Source organism: Pleuronectes platessa, chromosome 12 (genome assembly GCF_947347685.1).
Source record: "Pleuronectes platessa chromosome 12, fPlePla1.1, whole genome shotgun sequence".
Classification (NCBI taxonomy): domain Eukaryota; kingdom Metazoa; phylum Chordata; class Actinopteri; order Pleuronectiformes; family Pleuronectidae; genus Pleuronectes; species Pleuronectes platessa.
Genome location: NC_070637.1, coordinates 2583184 through 2598332, shown reverse-complemented (window position 1 = coordinate 2598332; position 15149 = coordinate 2583184). Strand labels below are relative to the sequence as shown.

The window sequence follows — 15149 nt, the reverse complement described above, 5'->3', positions numbered from 1 at the left end:
TCACACACTGGCTTAACGAGATGTTCTCTGTTATTCAAATGGAAAAACTGCGTCACCACAAAGGCAACACACAGAAAAGGTTTGAGAGAACATGGGGACCTGCTTTGCCGCAGTGCAATATATCTTTAACGCCACAACAACTCTGACCTACCTGGCTACATTAGTTGATGTAGTATATTGCTCTGTTCACTTATTCGTTTTACCTGGTCCTATCTTTTAGATAGGGCTATTGTGAGAACATTCCCGGAAGACCATATATGTAATTGAGTAATCTGTCTGGCAGCTTGTTTTTATTTTGTTGTTTGGTTTTGGTGTGTGTTTTTACCCTATATTTTGTTTTGTGAATTTGTATTATGTCTTGTCAACACTTTGTTATGTATCTGAAAATTGTAAATAAAGTATTTAAAAAAAAAAACTACCATAACAACACATGTTGTTAGAGTTCAAATCCTGACAGCTAGATTGACAACCACACATTCCTAAACTAATATCGGACTAGTAACAGAATCATGGGGATTGGTCAGTTAAGCACATTTATGATTATTATGATGCATCTGATCTCTTGCACACCCTAGCTTACCTGCACATTGTTTCTCTTTCCAATTGGCAGGGACAGGGATATTGTTTTTCTCTGCATATTCAAATGCCAGTTAACAGCACTTAACTGGAGCAAGGCCATGGAACTGGTTAGCTAGTTGTTTCAAGTGTTTGGCAAGCTCCTCCTCTATCTCATCTGTGAATATTCTCTTTGCCTCAGCTACTGCACCCCAGGCTACTGATTTTACTTCCCCTTTCTCTTTTTTCTTTATGCATCTTTTAAGGGTTGTCTTGTCAATATTTCTATCCCTTCCAGCTTTTCTTAAGGACTTCTTTCCTTGCATGACCTCAGCGGCTGCACTCTCCATCTCTGCAAGGGGTGTTTGGCCACAGGTTGTCTTCCTGGTGTACTTTCTTGGCATGATGGCTTTTCTACAATGTTTATGTCATTAAAAATAAAACATATGTAATGTAATATTACACTTTAATATGTTTAAGACTTTAACTTAACTTGTGCTTCATGTCTCACTTTACCCCACCACATTTATCTCACTTTACCCCACAGCCAACATTTTAGAAAAAACAACATCTCTTAGCAATTCAGGCTAATCTTCAGCTAGCATCAATCACATGGTTTTATATATTGGAAGTTCATCAACATGTATGATATCAGTTTTTCTACCTGAATCAATTTGTTTCGACACAACAGTTCATTAAGTTCAAAGTAAAACATTTAACTTTTACATGCAAAAAACACATTTTTGTGAAAAAACATATTTACCACAGCACCAACACCAACTTCTCGTTCATGGCAAGGGGGGAATGGGAGGGGCTTGAAAACATAATGGTCACATGACCAAAAATTTGTACCGTTGCCCAGATACAGGGAGTGTCTCACATTACCCGATGTCTCACATTACCCCGCTCTCCCCTAGTACCTTCTGGGAGATGCAGTCCTCCCGGCAGCCATCTTGTGGTGAGGTAGCCACTGCCAGGGTGAGTAACATAATGCCCCTCTATAACACGCCCTCTTGTGATGCCACAAGACGTATACAGTGAAGTCATGACGCGGCTCTTTAAACAGCACTGGGATGTGGAAATGCAACTGTGAACCAGCACTAGCCCCAGCCCAGAACTGGAAATTGGTTTGCATGGTTGAAAAGGGATATAGGACAAACCCCATGCAGAGCTGGCAGAAACAATATATGAGCGACACTTCACCGTATTTCCTTAATCGCTAACAGTTTCCTAGTGACTGTTTTGGAAGGTGTGCTTTTTTGCTTGTCGTCATCACAAAACATTTTTATCAACCAATTTACAATTCATTGTATGGGAGGGGAAAATTTGACCATATTGAAACATGTCTTGATTGTGGATGAAGCCTGTTTTTGTTGACGTGATGGTAAAAGTATAGTAAGTGAAATTTAACTCTGACGTTAAACTCTGACACACACATTGGTAGTATGACTCATTGAAACCCAAACTATGTCACAGGTAAGATGCTCAGAGCTCAGTATGGTGTACAGTTTGATGCCTTTATGAAGAAAGAGAGACTACAAACAATAAAGTTTGCCACATGTTCTGTTCATGCAGGACATATACTCACAGCACTCACTTGCCTTGACATTGCCCTTCCTAGATGAGGTTTATATTACCCAAGCTGGTGCAGCTTCTTTATCTTTAAGGAAAAGGTTTAATGCACTTTTGCAAGCACAGGTGTCACTGTCCTTAACTTTGCTGGCATATACAAAATTTCTAATAATTGAGCCACCTTGGAAAAATTGTACCTGAGATTCTCAGAATCTTCTAGGAAGATTTGCCATGGTCTCTTTATAGGGCTCTTTCACAGAACATCTGACATTTCCTCAGAATTTCTCCATATTTTCCATTATAACAGTAGACATATCATCTTGATGAAGGAAAAGGCTAAGTAGTGGATGCATTAGTGTTTTTACTTCCTGCTATCGGATGTTCTCTCACTACCTCTCTTTGTAGTTTTTTTCTGGACCTCTCTACTTTTCATGTTGTTATTTACCTGCTTCCTCTTGGCCACTGACTTATTTGTTTTGCATCTTTTCTTTAGGTTAACCCTCTTTAAGTTTCTCTTAGAACCTGAGCTTCTCATCTATGTAGAGCAACTTTGAAAAGAAGAAAGATAGCAATACAGATATATCGACCAATGAGGGCATATACCTCAGATTAATCGTGCAAAAAGGAGAAAAAAACTACCTAAAATTAGGGATGCACCGATATGGAAATTCTTGGCCGATACCGATATTTAAAATAACAATCTGGCCGATAGCCGATACCGATATTTGTTTATTTTCTTGAACATTGGCCAATGATATCGGTGAAAGTCAAGTTTATTACCGATAAGCCGATATCAGTAAACGAGGCGAATATCGGCCGCTACCGATGTTCAGCCGATAAATCGGTGCATCCCTACCCAGGGGCGGTTTTTTGACTATGTGTGTGTGTGTGTGTGTTTGTGTGAGAGAGAGAGAAAGAGAGAGAGAGAGAGGGAAAGAGAAAGAGAGAGAAAGTGAGTAAATAAGTGTGTGAGAAAGGGAGACATGTGAGTGAGTGAGTTAAAGCCTGAAACATGCTTCTGCGACTGCGTCTGCGTCTTTTCACGCCGCTGTGGCGCAAGACTCGTTGTCATTCATGCTTCCCCAACCGTTGCGTCTTACAAAGCAATTCCGCGCGGGAACACTAGGCGGAGTAATGCTTTTTGTCGAAGACGACCTGAGAGACGCCTTCTTTCTTCTTCATCAATTGTTTATTTACATAGCTACTGCGGCTCCTTGTAGCCTTTTTCAGGCGGATAAATACGCCAGTCAGTGACGGGTTATACAAGTGGACATACTTTCGGATCTCTTCTGCCAAACGCTTTTCTATTTGGTCCATATTCATTCTTCTAAATCTCCCGTTGTTTCTGCCTGTATTATGGGGCATGAAACCGGAAATACAGCTCCAGAAGGGGTGTAGAGCAGACCAATCACAGCCTTGCGGGCTGAGTGAGCTTGCGGAGCTTTGCCGTAAATTTTAGAAAAGGGGGTCGACACCCGTCAGCACGTAAGGGACCCGGAAGGGCTCTTGCGCTTACGGGCCCGTGAAAACGCAGAAGCATGTTTCAGGCTTTAGTGTTTGTGTCATACTAACCCAGGGGTTAGCCCCCTCTTCCCCTCTTGGAGCCAAAAAAATATTTGATAACACAGGTTATAAAGTTATATATATAGTTATACAATATATATAAAAACTATAGTTTGTTGCATTTATTAAATTATAGAACGACAATAAAAAAACTGTTTAACTGCTATTTTAACCTGTTACAAAAAAGGAAAACACCAAACTCTTATGAAGAGGAAAACATAATACATGTGTAGGCCTACTTTGAAATAAATGAAAAACAGAACTATGCTTTTTTTGCTCATCTCCAGCTTGGTACTTTTCAGCAGATGCTGTGTGCTCGCTCTGGAAATGTCTTTCAATTAGAGCTGTGAAATGATTACAATTTTTAATCAAATTAATCACAGGTTTCTATGGATTAATCATGATTAATCACATTACCGATTTTCTCGGAATATTTTTGTGAAAACAAGATTTACGACATTTAACTTTTCTTTTGTGCTGCAACTCAACAGTTCTTCAGCAGTTGTAATTGCTTTTCCATATGGGACATTAATATAATCTTCATCCTAAACAGAATTCGGGCTCCTCAGCCATTGTGTGGTTGAATAAAACTTTTTTTTTTTTTTTTAAATCAAACAGAAATTATTTGAGCTTTTTTTCACACAAACATTAACCACACCATGATACAATCTAATGCCTCTAAAGGCCCTCTTAGCTACTCGTTCTTTAGCCAGTTGGTGAGGCAAACTAACATGTTCAAATTCTCTGACAGTAAAGCTGACCGCTTCTTTTGCACAATGTGTCCGGCGAGTGAGTCTGGTTTGGCGCATTCCACTTGAACGCCCCTCGCTGACCAACACATGCTTCGCGTTGCGGTGGTTAGGCGGGTATTGCTACAGTGAAACGATAACGTCTTCTCGCAGAGTGTGCATATCACCTTGGTTTTACTGAATGTTCGATCTTTGTTTTTTTGGAACACGATCTTCCCGTCCAGAAGGTCCTCAGGTTCATCAGAATTATCCATGTTGTTTGTTTGTTTGAATGGCAGCTGCCGTCTGACTGCATTACGCCGGGTTCACACCGGACGCGGAAGCGACGCCGAAGCGTGGCGTAAGCGCTAATCCCTGGCGCGCCGGCGCTTGGCTGGTCACACCGGACGCGGTAGCGACACCGAAGCGCCGCGCATTACTAATAATATCACATACTTCTGCTGTTATCAGCCTGTAGTAAAATCGGCATTTAATCATTTTTTTCAAGCATATACTTACTTGTTGCTCCAACATTAACTGCAACAGCATCTTTTTTGGTGTTGTCTTTGTACAACATATGCTGAGAATCAACAACTCAAGTTACTCCTCCACTTCAATGATTAATTTAATGTCATCCATGTTGAAGAACTTCTCCGCTGTTAGCTCCGGTAAATGTCGGGTGTCGAGGGTAAATTTCGTATTCTCCACTCAAGCCTATGTGGAGAATACGTAGCCCCCCCCCTCTCTTTTTTATCTTTATGACTGCTTGTGTGGCTGTAGTGGATTGGCAGAGGGGGACATTTAATAATGTGGTTGGTAAAAGTGGTAAAATTAAAACTCCAAGACAACAGAAGGTGAATACAAAGTATGGGATGTATATTTGGTCATTTATATCATATAAAATATGTCATCTATATCGTTTAAAATCATTTTTCAGTGTGTTTCCTGTCGCGATACGCTCGCGTCAAGCGGAAAAAATAGACTCAACGCCGAAACGATCGCTTCACGGCGCTAGGCAGCCGCGGCACAACGCTACGCTTCAGCCTCCAGTGTGTTCAGCGCTGCGGTTTAACATGGGAGTGGATGGGAGCCAGAGGATTGGCGCTGCGCTTACGCCTCGCTTCCGCGTCGCTTCCGCGTCCGGTGTGAACCCGGCGTTAGAGCGGCGACTAATGCAGAGTCGGCGGAATTGGAAGGTCCTTCTGCGCATGCGTTAAATGCGTTAAAAAAAAAACACGAATTAATCCTGTAATTTAATCATAACGCGTTATTTTTCACAGCTCTACTTTCAATATGACATTTCTTATTGTTTGCTAATTCCTCGCCACATATCAAGCATACAGGTAAACCTACATAGTTGGCAGTGAAAGTTAATCTGAAAATTAATCTGTCCACGCAGAATTAAACTCTCTATTTACCTCCCAGACATTTCTTTTGGGGGATTTGTCCTTGGTTAGTTTACCGAGGACACTATAGATTAGCAACCTGCAGGTAAGAGCGCCAGGACGTAATAGGATGTGACGCATATTTTAGTTGACGAAATATTAAAACAAAACATGAGACCAGGTCAGACTGGAGGCGGACACAGACACTGAAGCTCGGTACAAACCAAATGCAGCTTCTGCTCTGATCAAGAAGCTGCAGCGCTGATCTCTGATCAGCTGTGACCAGAGAAACTCTGTGTTTTCACTGTTTCCACTGATAAGAAGCAGGCGGTAAGTCAATGAGCGGCTGCTTCACGTGAACGAGCTCTGATCTCACTGAGTCTATCTGAGCGAGTGAGCGGGGCGGGGGGCGGAGCCTCGGGGCCTGTGTGTGTGTCCGCTATCTGGGAGCACGCACCCACACATTCACCCGCTCCTGGTATTTCATGACGGCCTGATACGATGATGATTTAAAAAATGAACGTGACCGTGACGTTCACTCACATTATATGAAAACGTATTCGTTAAGTTCACCGTTCGCGAAAAATATGCGCAACATGCATAACACTGTACAGGGAGCCACTGCAGAGGGGCTCCGGAGCCGCATGTTGCCGACCCGTGCACTAACCAAACACACAAAAAAAAATCATCTGGCCCGCGAAGCGGTTTTCTATTATCTATCATATCACTGTGTGGGGAATAAGCAACTGCAGGCGCCCCTGCTTGATGCTGTGTGAGAAGGGGGAAGGGGAGGGGGCGTGGGGGACAGTTCACCTCGGGGTCTCCCAAATGCAGTGATTCTCAAACTGCGCCCCAACTGTGGTAGGGGATATGTGAGGAGGAACTAATGTTTTGAGTCAAAACTTTTGACGTCCGCATCTCTTTAACGGTGGAACCGCTCTACAGCGGCTACCTATACAGTGTTGTGTGGGCGAGTGTGTGCGTGTGTGTCCCCAGACATCACACACACACAGGCCCCGGGGATCCGCCCTCTCACATTCGCTCAGAGACACACAGTGAGATCAGAGCTCGTTCCTGTTAAGCAGCCGGTCAGTGACAAACAAGACACGGTGTTCAAAAACCAAGTTGAAAAGAAAGTACGATGAAGCCTGTCTTGCTATTGGGTTCATATTGAATGAAGGAGGACATGAGGAGTGATTTATTTGAAAAATAAAGAAAAAAATCATAAATACGACGAGGCCCCCTGGTGGCCGAGGCCCTGGGCAACTGCCCGACTTGCCCAATGGGACGCGCCGCGCCTGTCCCTACCTAAAATAAATCTGAGTTGCTATGGCGGCATGGAAGTGAGAATGGCTGTTCTCTTAGACATGACATCTTAAGAAGGGAATGGGGAACTGAAACTAGTTTCAGTTCAGTTCAAGCCACAAGGTGGTTTTCCGGCTTGTCTCACACTTTTAAGTTGAGAAACGCTTTTAGGATGATTTCACAATGATAACCGTCAGCAACAAAAATGTTTTTGTCAGTAGTCCTCAACTAGGATACATTTGGTTTAAAACAAGGTGAAGCATCATGATTGACAGCTGAGACTGGCTCACAATTGGCTAACCATGAGCATCAGAGCAACATTTTTGTAGCAGGTCCATTCCTCTACTCCAGAGTCTTGGGGATCATTAATGTTGTCCGTCTTAAAATATAGTATAACGTGTGTATGCTTGTGTGAGTCTCTCTGTCTTTCTCTATCCCTTCAGGAACAGAGCGTAGATGCCTTTCCAGTCTGCAAGTACATTGAGGAGTTGAACTTCTATCTTAAAAAGCCTGGGCAGATAAATGCCTCAACTATGGAAGCCCATTTCCGGCAACAGGATGAAAAAAATAAAAAATCTCTATCTCACAATTATGACTTAGTATGTCATTATTATGACATGGTATCTAATTATTATGAGATAGTGTCTCATTATTATGACTTAGCATCTCATAATAATGACTAAGTATCTCATAATTATGAGACGCTGACTGCAGGGTCTGTCGTGCGAGTCTGTGTGCGTGTGTGTGTGGGGGGGGGGGTATGCTTGTCTCTGTCCCTCTTCACTAAAACGGATAATCACATGTATTTTTTATTTATTATTCGATGATGACCGATCATGACTCCGGATCGCTCCGTCACTTTAACGCTGCTGTCCGGACTGTGCGCGTCACGTTACGTCTCATGTTGTGTGGAGCGAGGGACTGCGTGCACACAGTGTTTAATACGGTGGCCCTGAAAGCTCAACGAACGGCAACTTAAGAAAACACATGCAAGTTGACAAAACACCTGCAAAAAGAGAAAAGCGCTGCAAATACCGGAACGAGCTGCAAATAGAGAAACGCGCAGCAAATACCGTAACGCGTTGCAAATAGAGAAACGCGCAGCAAATACCGTAACGCGTTGCAAAAAGCCAAACGCGCAGCAAGAAGCCAAACGCGCAGCAAGAAGGCAAACGCGCAGCAAGAAGCCAAACGCGCAGCAAGAAGAGGCCACAACACAACGGAAGTGTTTCCAGGGGACAGCTAAAAGTGATGGACACTGCTGCCACAAAAACGTCCAATACACCATAGAAATTCGGTTCCACACAGGGTTCGGCCACCCGCGGCTCTTCGGCCCCTCTGCAGTGGCTGTACAGTACAGTGTTGTGCATATGTTTAGCGAACGCTGAACTTAACGAATCAGTTTTCATATTATTAACGTGAACGTAACGATGAACGTGAGTGAACGTCACGTACATTTTTTAAATCATCACCGTATCAGGCCATCATGAAATACCAGGAGCGGGCGAGTGTGTGTGTGTGTGTGTGTGTGTGTGTGTGTGTGTGTACGTGTGTCGCCCCAGGCGCTCTCCCCTCCGCAGCGCCGGGGCGACTGCTCCCCCAGCCGCGGCACGTGCCCAGCGGTTTAACCACAAATACAAATGTACAAACATCGGCCAATGACATCGGTGAAAGTCGACTTACGGTGGTTTTGCCTTTTCTGGCGGTCCATCTTCCAGAATAGCGCCGGTGTGTTTTCTCTTCAGGTGCTCGTGCATAGCGCTGGTGCTTTTGTGGTATGCCATCGAAAGTTTGCACAGTCTACAAACCACCTTATCGTTTGGTGATACGTTGAAGTACTTTTGAAGCCTTGGGTCTTTGGAAACGTTTCGGAACCAAGTCGGACTCTGCTGCCTCCGCCATGATTTTTTAAAACTGGTGCGTTCAGCGTTGACTGGTGCCGAAAACGACTGACGTAATGCACGCAGCAATTACGTAGGGATATTGAAAGAAGAACATTTGTTATAATGAATTGAAATTAAATCTTTTAGAAATCGAAAAGTTAAATTCATAATTTTTTTTAAAAAAATGCGTCGAGGCATTTTATTGCCGTCGACGCATTTTCCACGTCGACGAATCACGGCAGCCCTATACAAATGTTACCATTTACGTTTAATTTACTTAGTTGTCTTCCATTTAATAAAAAATTATGACATTGTAGTTGTGATAACTTAAAACTTTAATATGGCTACTCAGTTCATTTGATGAAACTGATTGCCTTAAACCTTTTAAACTCTATTAACTCAAAATAAAAACACCCACATGACTCAGTTTGAGCAATTTATTTTGTTGTTCACATTTCGATGCAACCAGCTACTGAAATTCAAAGAAATATCTCTCCGATTTTTCACATATGCAATCTTAAAGGCTACAGCAGACTAAGCACATTCTTATGCCCATAACGATGAACTGTATAACATAAAGCAGGGCAAATTTTAAGTAAACAGTTTAAAGGGCTCAACCAAAGTGTCAGTAGCTTACAAAAGAAAACATTTTTAACGTCAACATTTGGATACCCTTGGATTCTGTGCCAATATTGTTTTACAATGAAGCTGTTGAATAACATTTTGTATACAATAACATTTATATGCTGGAAATAACAATGAAAATGAGGCTCATATAAAAAGAATATAAATATAAATTCAAAATACTTCCATGTGGTAAATAAGAGAAGTGAGAACACCACAGAAGCAATCCAAGAATAGGATCTATTTTAACACACAAATCAGTGGTGCCATAGTTTACTCTATATTCATGTCATTAGCTACCAGTATTTGGCATGCCAGCAAAAAACGATGCTGACATTCAACATTATAAGCTACCGACAACCTACTCATTTCTCAAGACTGCAACTTAGCTTTGAGCTGCCTTCTCCCATCATCAAGATTTAAGAGGACAACCTGGATGAACTCAAAGAAGCCACTCAGCTTCTCAGGGTAGTTCAAATGTAGAGCATAGATCAGTCCAAACAAAATTACCAGTGAATCAGTCCAAGATCTGTGAGACATTACAACCTGATCTTCGAGGACTATCGACACATGGTGAGTTTCAAAGGGAACTCCTGCTGGCACCTCCGCTTCATCCACCACTGCAACCAGGGCCACTGTTGCCTCCAACTCATCCTGAAAAGGGAATACATGTCCAGTGTGGTTGAGTGCACTTTTACAAACCATATAATATGATTGCTGTTTGGAGCATTACCTTTGAGTTGTTCATATAGTGAGGGCAGAGTTCTGGATTGGGTATATTTTTGTTGCTTATATTTTGCTCAAAATAGCTGATTAAGACATTGGTTACAGATACATAACATGTTATTTTTAGTTGGTGTATGTCATCATTCCTCCTGCATACTGCACTGCCTGGTTCTGCCATATGTTATGACTAAACAAATACAAAAAAATCTAGATATTAAAATATTATTAAGTTAAAATTCACTCATTATCTACTCACCACTATGCTGATGGCGGGATGGGTGAAGTGTTGAGTCAAAAAAAAAACTTGCGTTTTAGGGGTAAACAGCGTTGCAGCCAAATCCAATACAACTGGAGTAACTCAAACAGAAAAAAAGAAAAGAAATGAATGCCTCCATAGTGCTCCTGTGGGGTCATTTAAGTGTCCATATGTTTGCCCCTGAAACTCTTAAAGTGTTTTCCGGACTCTAACACTTCACCCTCCCCTCCATTGGTATAGTGGTGAGTAGATAATGAGGATTTGGTGAAAAGGCTGTGGAAATGGAAAAAAATGCAAACATACCTTGCAAGTTTTGAAGACCTCTGAAGAATCCTCCTTTAAGTAGAGGGGTAGGCCGGCCAGGGCTGTCGTTCGAGCTGTAGGGATGTTGTTCTTGTCCTGTTGAACAAACATACACAGGTTATGCATATATGGATGTTTGGGCATCCTGTTCACATTCAACATTATGTAATATACAAAAAATCTTATACCTGATCATTATATGCAATAATAACATCTTCCATCTTCTCTGCAAAACTTCCTGTTTTCTTCTTTTTGTAAAGCTTTAGCAGCAGTGGTGTGTACTTGTCAAGGGCAGTATAGAAGGAATATGGCAGATTTTGATTGGTGATCCTGTGGAATTCAGTGTAGAGCTGCATGGAAAACAGCATAGGACAGACAAATAGACATATTATATTAAACAACTCAAGCTAATTTTTCTAGATCAAGTAGTGTTTTGTCGATTAATTGCTCTTTTTCTAATTGTTTACTCACTTGCGCTTCAGAAAAGAGTGCAGGCCATCGGTCTTTTAGTTCAGCAATGACTGGCTGCATTACCGCCTGGTATGGCAGCTGCACCGCCCTGAGCCGTAAGGCTCTACAGCGGGTGGTGAAGTCTGCCCAGCACATCACCAGGACGGCGCTGCCATCCATAGAGGACCTCTACACCCAGCGGTGCAGGAAGAAGAGCAGCCAGATTATTAAAGACCCCTTTCACCCCAGCTATAAAAATGTTTGCCTGCTGCCTGCTGCCGTCTGGCCGACTGTACCGCAGCATCCGGGCCTGCACCACCAGGCTCAGAGACAGTTTCATGCCCCGGGCCATAAGACTTTTAAACTCCTCTGAACTGCAGTAACTCCACCAAACTAGCACTGTGATATATTTGCATATTTGCACCATTGCTCAAATTGCACTATTGTTGTTTTATTTTCTCTTCAGCTGTTTTTTATATATATTTAGATATACATACTTTATTTTCCATTTTAAATTTTGATATTCTATTTTATACTATTTCTATTTAATTTTTTAGGTTGTAATTACTTGAGCATTGCTAGAAGAGAGCCTGTGACTCAAGCATTTTACTGCCAGCGACTGCTTAATGTTATTGTTGTGCATTTGATAATAAAAATCTTGAATCTTGAATCTTGAATAAGCTCCGCCACGTAAGATATCTAATGTTATGTAAAGTTGTTTCAATCGACACACCATTTGACTTGACAATGTTACACAGATTCTTATTCTGCAGAAACAGATTTACTGTTGTCAACTGAAACCTGAGTATTTAAAGTCACATCTGCATTGCTCTCTATTCAGAGTAATGGTGTTTATGTGTTGTAACATTTTACAGTGAAAACTAAATTTGTCTGCTACCTTCAGTTTTTACATCGTTAATCTCAAGCAGTCTTCACTGAATTATTGTGTTAAATATAAATAAATTATAGGAAGTGTAACTTTACTAGAGTAGACAGTCTCATAGAGAACCTGAGGCTGATGTCCACCACATATTTCCCAAGCTGAAATGATTATGATCTGATGAACTTTGAAGTAATACACTTTTATTTTTACCATGTAAAAGTCTGTTAAGGAGTTTACCTGGCACATGTATGACTTTACATATCTGTGTATTTGTGTTGAATGTTCCTCTAGGATGTCCAACATGAGACACAACTGGAATCCAACCAGACTGAACACTGAGTCATCACTTCAACACTGACTCCAGGTACAGACCTGTTTTCATTACTTACAATCGAAGCAAAGTATTGCACATAATAGATAATGGATTAAATAATATATGCAATATTTTTAATGTGAAATAACTCCACACTGTACATGCATTGTCTTGGTAGTGCACAGTTTAATCCAAAAGCATATTCAAATACATAGTTGAATATCCACAGAAAATATGGATACAAACTTTGTTCATAAGTAACACTTCCTCTACAATAATGCCATACTTTTATGTTTCCTATCATTTTATTAGGGACAGACGAGCCTGAAGGAAACAGCTGTGATGACCGTGTTCTGTCTCTTATGGCAAAGAAGAAAAATATCAAGTGTATCAAATCAGAAAGCAAAAGATTAACATTGTTCTAATAAGTGTACATTTTTTAACCAACCATAATGACTATAGAAATTAATTATTATTCATGACACTGAGTAATGTCTGCCAACTCTAAACAGTTGCAGGCCGTCTTTAGTTAAGGGAGGAAAACATGAAGCTGGTGCAGTCGTCCTCGTGTTGACCACCATGAAGCTGCTGAGGAGACATCAGGTGCTGCAGGGCTTCATCTAATGAAAAGAAGAAACTCTATTAAAGAATGTTTTGTGTTGTGTATGAAGCACCACAGATGTCAGACAGAACCGATGTACTGGGGAGCCCCGGGGCCTTTGTGTGTGTGCTATCTGGAGACACACGCACACATTTCCGCTCCTGGTATTTCATGTGATGATGATTGACAATTTTTTTTTTTTTATTTAGAGCATGCCTTGCATCCGGCAAGATATGTTTGACACCCCTGGTCTAAACTGTCTAATTCACTCAGAAATTCCATAATAGGCTAAATAAACGAGGTGCAATGGTAATGGTGGATATACCAGCCTGTATCAGAATATTTGTGAAACATAGTTACTATCACATGCAACTTACACATGTAGCTTATTGATATTAACAAATTAAAATCAAGTCACAACCAAACACACAACTCTTTAGTTAACTTGCTTCAATCTGTTCATTAGACGTGTTACATAAACGGTAACTTTTATAACAATTACATATTAAAAACCACTTGAAGCATGTTAGCATATGATTATGATGATAGATAAAGCAATACGTTTTGTTGTTGTATAGTTTCAAGGTAACTTACCTCTAGGTCATGGTAAAGATTTGAAAGTGGGTTTACGAAAGACTTTGCGATTACGGAGGAGCTGGCAGTAATGCGGTCAATAAAAGGGACGACGACTGGGAGTGATTTGTTCACGGAGGTAGATGCATGCTTGGACAAGCTGGGACTCAAATGGGACAAACTGGAAGGTGTTACAACTGATGACTGTCCAAATCTGACAGGGAAAAAGTTCGGACTTTTGAAGGGTATGCAAGATAAAGTGAGGGAAATTAACCCAGAAATTAAATTGCTATTTTTGCATTGTATTATACATCAGGAGGTGTTGTGTGAGTCAGTGCTAAAAATGTATCATGTTACTGATGTTACTAAATTATTTAACTTTATCAGGGCAAGAGCATTGAATCTCAGACAGTTTGTTGCACTTTTGGAGGATGAGCATGAGACTGAACATGGGGACATAGGCTACCACACAGCTGTCAGATGGCTCAGTCTGGGCAAAGTGCTTAAAAGAGTATGGGACCTGAGAGCAGAGATTCAAGAGTTTTGGGAAAAGAAAGGCAAGGACATCCAAGAGTTCTCAGATGCAGACTGGATGGAAGATCTTGCATTTGCTGTTGATGTCACTGCATTAATGAATGAGCTAAATACCAAACAGCAAGGCAAGGGCCTATTTGCAGATGAAATGTACAGCCTGGTGCAGGCTTTCATGAGAAAGTTGTTTCTTTCAACCACATGCCGACACTGAAAGAAGCCACACCATTAGTTGATCACCTCTTCAGGTACTCAACCATGTTAGGGCCACTGCATGGTGAGTTTTCAAGAAGATTTCAAGAATTCAAAATAGTTGAAAGTGAAATGCACATGATTTCTTCACCCTTCACGTGCAGTGTGGATAATGCACCAGTGATGTTCAGCTCCAACCCAGTGTGTCAGCTCAAACTCATTGACCTGCAGTCTGATACACTACTGGCAGAGCACTTTAAGTCAGTATCACTGCTGGAGTTTTATTCTTCTCTCAAAGGGGAGAATTCCATACATGAGGGGGCATGCTCAGAAGATGTTGGTTGTCTTTGGATCTCCTTACATATGTGAACAAACTTTTTTGTGATGAAGTTTAACAAATCCAGATACTCTCTCACTGATGATCACCTGTCAGCTGTCCTTCGCATATCCACCTCAGATATACAACCTGACTTCAGTGCACTTGTTCAAGCCCAAAACAGACTGTTTTTTCTTGCTCAGTGAGAAAAATCTAAATAGAAAACCAGCAAATGGGGTGATTAGACTAAATGCAAATAGTTATAGCACTTTGTATAAAGTTAATTTAAAGCTGATCTTTGAAATACTGCAAAAAATGTGAATATTTTGTTCACAACTGTTTTTGTAAATGTTGATTAAAGTGTGATATAATGTTGGCATTATTACTTTG

The 15149-nt window shown here is 41.2% G+C and overlaps 1 protein-coding gene and 1 long non-coding RNA gene across 2 annotated transcripts; one reads left to right on the top strand and one right to left on the bottom strand.

Annotated features, from left to right (window-relative positions):
• Window positions 1-9413: 9413 nt before the first annotated feature.
• Window positions 9414-11506, bottom strand: LOC128453800 (uncharacterized). The gene is made up of 4 exons (XM_053436891.1): window positions 11372-11506; window positions 11089-11250; window positions 10901-10996; window positions 9414-10269 (listed from the first exon to the last, which is right to left on the bottom strand). Exons 1-4 carry the CDS (start codon window positions 11504-11506, stop codon window positions 9988-9990), a joined length of 675 nt encoding a protein of 224 aa, XP_053292866.1. The 3' UTR covers window positions 9414-9987.
• Window positions 11507-11514: 8 nt separating this feature from the next.
• LOC128453349 (uncharacterized) lies at window positions 11515-15141 on the top strand. Its single transcript, XR_008341495.1, has 2 exons — window positions 11515-12597; window positions 12859-15141. It is a non-coding gene; the product is annotated as an uncharacterized LOC128453349 (long non-coding RNA).
• The last annotated feature ends 8 nt before the right edge of the window (window positions 15142-15149 follow it).

What these genes read in the sequence shown, in the direction of transcription:
- LOC128453800 (XM_053436891.1), bottom strand. Translation starts at nt 11,506, where the DNA reads ATGTGCTGGGCAGACTTCACCACCCGCTGTAGAGCCTTACGGCTCAGG. An exon ending in TTATTGCATATAATGATCAG is followed by an intron (nt 10,997 to 11,088) that starts GTATAAGATTTT and finishes TTTGTTCAACAG; the next exon opens with GACAAGAACAACATCCCTAC. An exon ending in AGGTCTTCAAAACTTGCAAG is followed by an intron (nt 10,270 to 10,900) that starts GTATGTTTGCAT and finishes TTCCCTTTTCAG; the next exon opens with GATGAGTTGGAGGCAACAGT.